The 3,316-nt window shown below is 38.8% G+C and overlaps 1 protein-coding gene across 1 annotated transcript; it reads left to right on the forward strand.

The window, feature by feature from the left end:
- The first annotated feature begins 941 nt into the window (after positions 1 to 941).
- On the forward strand, positions 942 to 2,718 carry LOC140809360 (uncharacterized). The gene has a single exon (XM_073166953.1). It carries the CDS (start codon positions 1,066 to 1,068, stop codon positions 2,545 to 2,547), a length of 1,482 nt encoding a protein of 493 aa, XP_073023054.1. The 5' UTR covers positions 942 to 1,065; the 3' UTR covers positions 2,548 to 2,718.
- Positions 2,719 to 3,316: the final 598 nt, after the last annotated feature.

Below are 3,316 nucleotides of genomic sequence, written 5' to 3' on the forward strand. Positions count from 1 at the left end.
GGTATGGAGTCGGAGGACATTCAAATCGACTTGCATAGCATTCGATGCTAAGACGAGAAATTGAGTTCGTGCCCTTTCGACTCAAAACAAAATGGTTACATGGTCGTACTATTTATAGAGCGTTCGATCTGATTTTGTGACATCAATTAAGTTTTGCAAAAACAACTACGTCACTAAGACATGTGATTTGAGTTATCAAGTTGTCAATGATCATAATTTATTACTAAAAACAGTGAAACATCTTAAAATTTTAAAAATACATACAATCATATTATTTTTAATATATATGGCAAGAGGCAACCCGCCAAGTAACATTGTTGCAATGGAAAATTGGAAATGTATGCAATCGAAATATTATTTAAGAAGACAGTTTTTAATTTATGATTTAAATCAAGCTATAATTATTCATGGAATATACATTTATATAGAAGGTATTATTATTATTATTATTTATTTATTCAAAACACATACAAGGTATATTTTTATATATTTTTGTTTTTAATTAAGTAAGAAAACCAAATACATATTTTCCAAAAACTTGAATGTGAGAAACTATTAATAATGTTTATTATTTATTAATAAATAATATAAAATGAAATAATAAATCAATCAAAATTAATTTTTACATAGACAACGTTTGAAGTTTCAAATAAGATAATAATATATAGATTAATAATCTAATATAATAATATTTAGTATATTATTTAATTTGTTTGATAAATAATAATTTATTTGATTTGATTGATTAAATTTTGGTTAAGATGATAAATTATTATTTTGTTTATTTAATAATTTATAATAATATCATTAAGATTAATGTCGTAATTTAAATTTAATAATTTAATTGATATAAAATAAATAATTAATAAATAATATGACAAAATAAAGGTAAGATAATTATGAAAAGATTACTTAAATCTGAATTGAAATTGTGCCTTTAAAATTTCCTATTTGCAATCAGCCTTTTTCGCTCATTATCTCTTTCCTGCCCAAACAACGTTCTCATTTATTCTCTAAAACCCAAGCGTTATACTACGCACCCAATTTCATCACTAACGTACGCCGATGGAGAACTACTCCTACAACTCCTCTTATCCCGAGTCCGGCGACTCCTCGCCGCGCTCCAGAGAAATCGATTTCGAAAACCCGACCCCGTGGGAGGAATCTCAGGCTAATCTCCCTTCTAAAGTCAAGTTTATGTGCAGTTACGGCGGAAAGATCCAGCCCCGCCCGCATGATAACCAGCTGTCCTATGTCGGAGGTGAGACCAAAATCCTCGCTGTTGATCGGAATGTGAAATTTTCTACCCTTCTGTCCAAGCTTGTTTCTCTGAGTGATTGCGACAGTGTTTCGTTCAAGTATCAGTTACCCGGCGAAGATCTGGACGCGTTGATTTCGGTGACTAATGATGATGATTTGGAGCACATGATGCATGAGTACGATCGGTTGTATAGGGTTTCTCCGAAGCCGGCGAGGCTCAGGATTTTCATTTTCTCCAGCCAGGGTTCGAGTTTGAGTTCTTCGGTTAGGAGTTTTGGCTCTGATGACGGGAAGTCGGAGAAGGAGAGGTTTGTCGAGGCGTTAAATTCTGCACCGATTGCGACGGCTCCGCCTCCAGAGGCGGCGGTTTCGGCAGCGGCAGCGGCGCCTCAGCTGCCGGCGCAGGCTGGTAACGTCGATTTTTTGTTTGGGTTGGAGAAAGCGAATGGAATGGCTCCACCAAATCCTGCTTCCGTACAGCAGCCGATGGTTGGAAGAGTCCAGGAGGTTGAGGATCCGGTTATTCCGGGTCTGGATGGGAGGTTGGTCGGATCTGATCCGATCCAGAAGCACATTCAGGATCTGCAGAGGCTTAGAATCGAGGAGCAACAGGGGATCTACGGCAGAAAAAGCGACGAAAATCTCGCCGTAGGATACGCGGGTGGTGATTATTACAGGGTGCCGGAGAAAATTTCCCCGCTACCCGTTACCGGAGGTTTTCCTTACTGGCCGGAGAAACCAGCTCCCGACGGGTATTTCCAATCGAACGCCTTCAACAATGAACAGCAAGTTTACATGATTCAAGCACCATCGGCGTCATACCACTCTCAGATGATGAGACCCGTCACAGCCCCACCAAATCAAGGCTTCTACGCCGTTCAAAGACTACCATCTGAAATCTACCGCGAACAACAGCAGATGTACAATGTCAATCCACCGATGCCCGTACCCACAACTCTACCGCCGCAGAAGGTAGCCGGATATGCTGCCGAAGGTGGTTTCGGGATGGTGAGACCAGGAAGCACCGCCGGTGTCCCAGTAATGGTAGACGCAGCCGGGTACGCACAGATGGCTTACGATAGAGGAGTTGGCAGACAGGTCGTCTACACTACTCCGGGAGGCGTAATGGGCACACCGGCTTCTGCAGTTCAAGCTTCTCAATATCAAGCTATGGCTACGGCCATGAATGCCGACATAAGGCCCCCATCCACCGCCGCTGCGCTGATGACTCCGGAACCGGCCGCCGTGCCTAAAGTCGTCACAAGGACTACACAAGGTTCTCTATGATTATATGGTAATTATCATCTCTTACAATAATCCATATTAAAAACATACTACATAATTGCACTTTAGTGGAAGATTAATAATTTGAGCTATGTATTTACTATGCTTTTGCTTTCTTGATTTTGCGCCAGTTTTGTGTTTTGTACATTAAAGTGAATGTGAAAATTGGAATTATTTGATGGTTCACTAGATATTAAACTTTATGATTATTACATGTAATTATAGACAAAAACTTGTGTGAGACGGTCTCACATATCGTATTTTATGAGATTGTCTCAAATGTCGTATTTTGTTAGACGGATATCTTATTTGGGTTATTCATGAAAAAATATTACTTTTTATTGTGAAAATCGATAGGGTTGACCCGTTTTACAGATAAATATTCGTGAGACTATCTCACAAAATACCTACACGTAATTATAATTGAAGAAATCAATGATCTCGATGGCCAATACTATGCCACACACGATGCCTTTCAACTTGCTTCGTATCATCTACACCAAAGTCTTGTATTTTGGTGTGAATTGGACACGAGACAATAGGAGAGTAGGGGGCTAGTTGGGTGGGAATGGAGTGAAAAATTGTGCCCAGAGGATTATAATTGTATTTTTATGATCATCTTCTCCATTGAATGCTTTTTTCCTCGAATAATTTGTTTTTTTCCAACACTTGTTCATGTTTTGATAAGATGATAATTGATTGTTTTTATTCACGTTCAATTTTTACATCAAGGCTAGGTTTCTTATGAGCGTGAGATGAAGCGACTCGATTT

Source organism: Primulina eburnea, chromosome 13, assembly GCF_022965805.1.
Source record: "Primulina eburnea isolate SZY01 chromosome 13, ASM2296580v1, whole genome shotgun sequence".
Lineage (NCBI taxonomy): Eukaryota > Viridiplantae > Streptophyta > Magnoliopsida > Lamiales > Gesneriaceae > Primulina > Primulina eburnea.

Bases quoted from the DNA above. Each gene is read 5' to 3' on its own strand.
- LOC140809360 (XM_073166953.1), top strand. From the start codon at position 1,066: ATGGAGAACTACTCCTACAACTCCTCTTATCCCGAGTCCGGCGACTCC.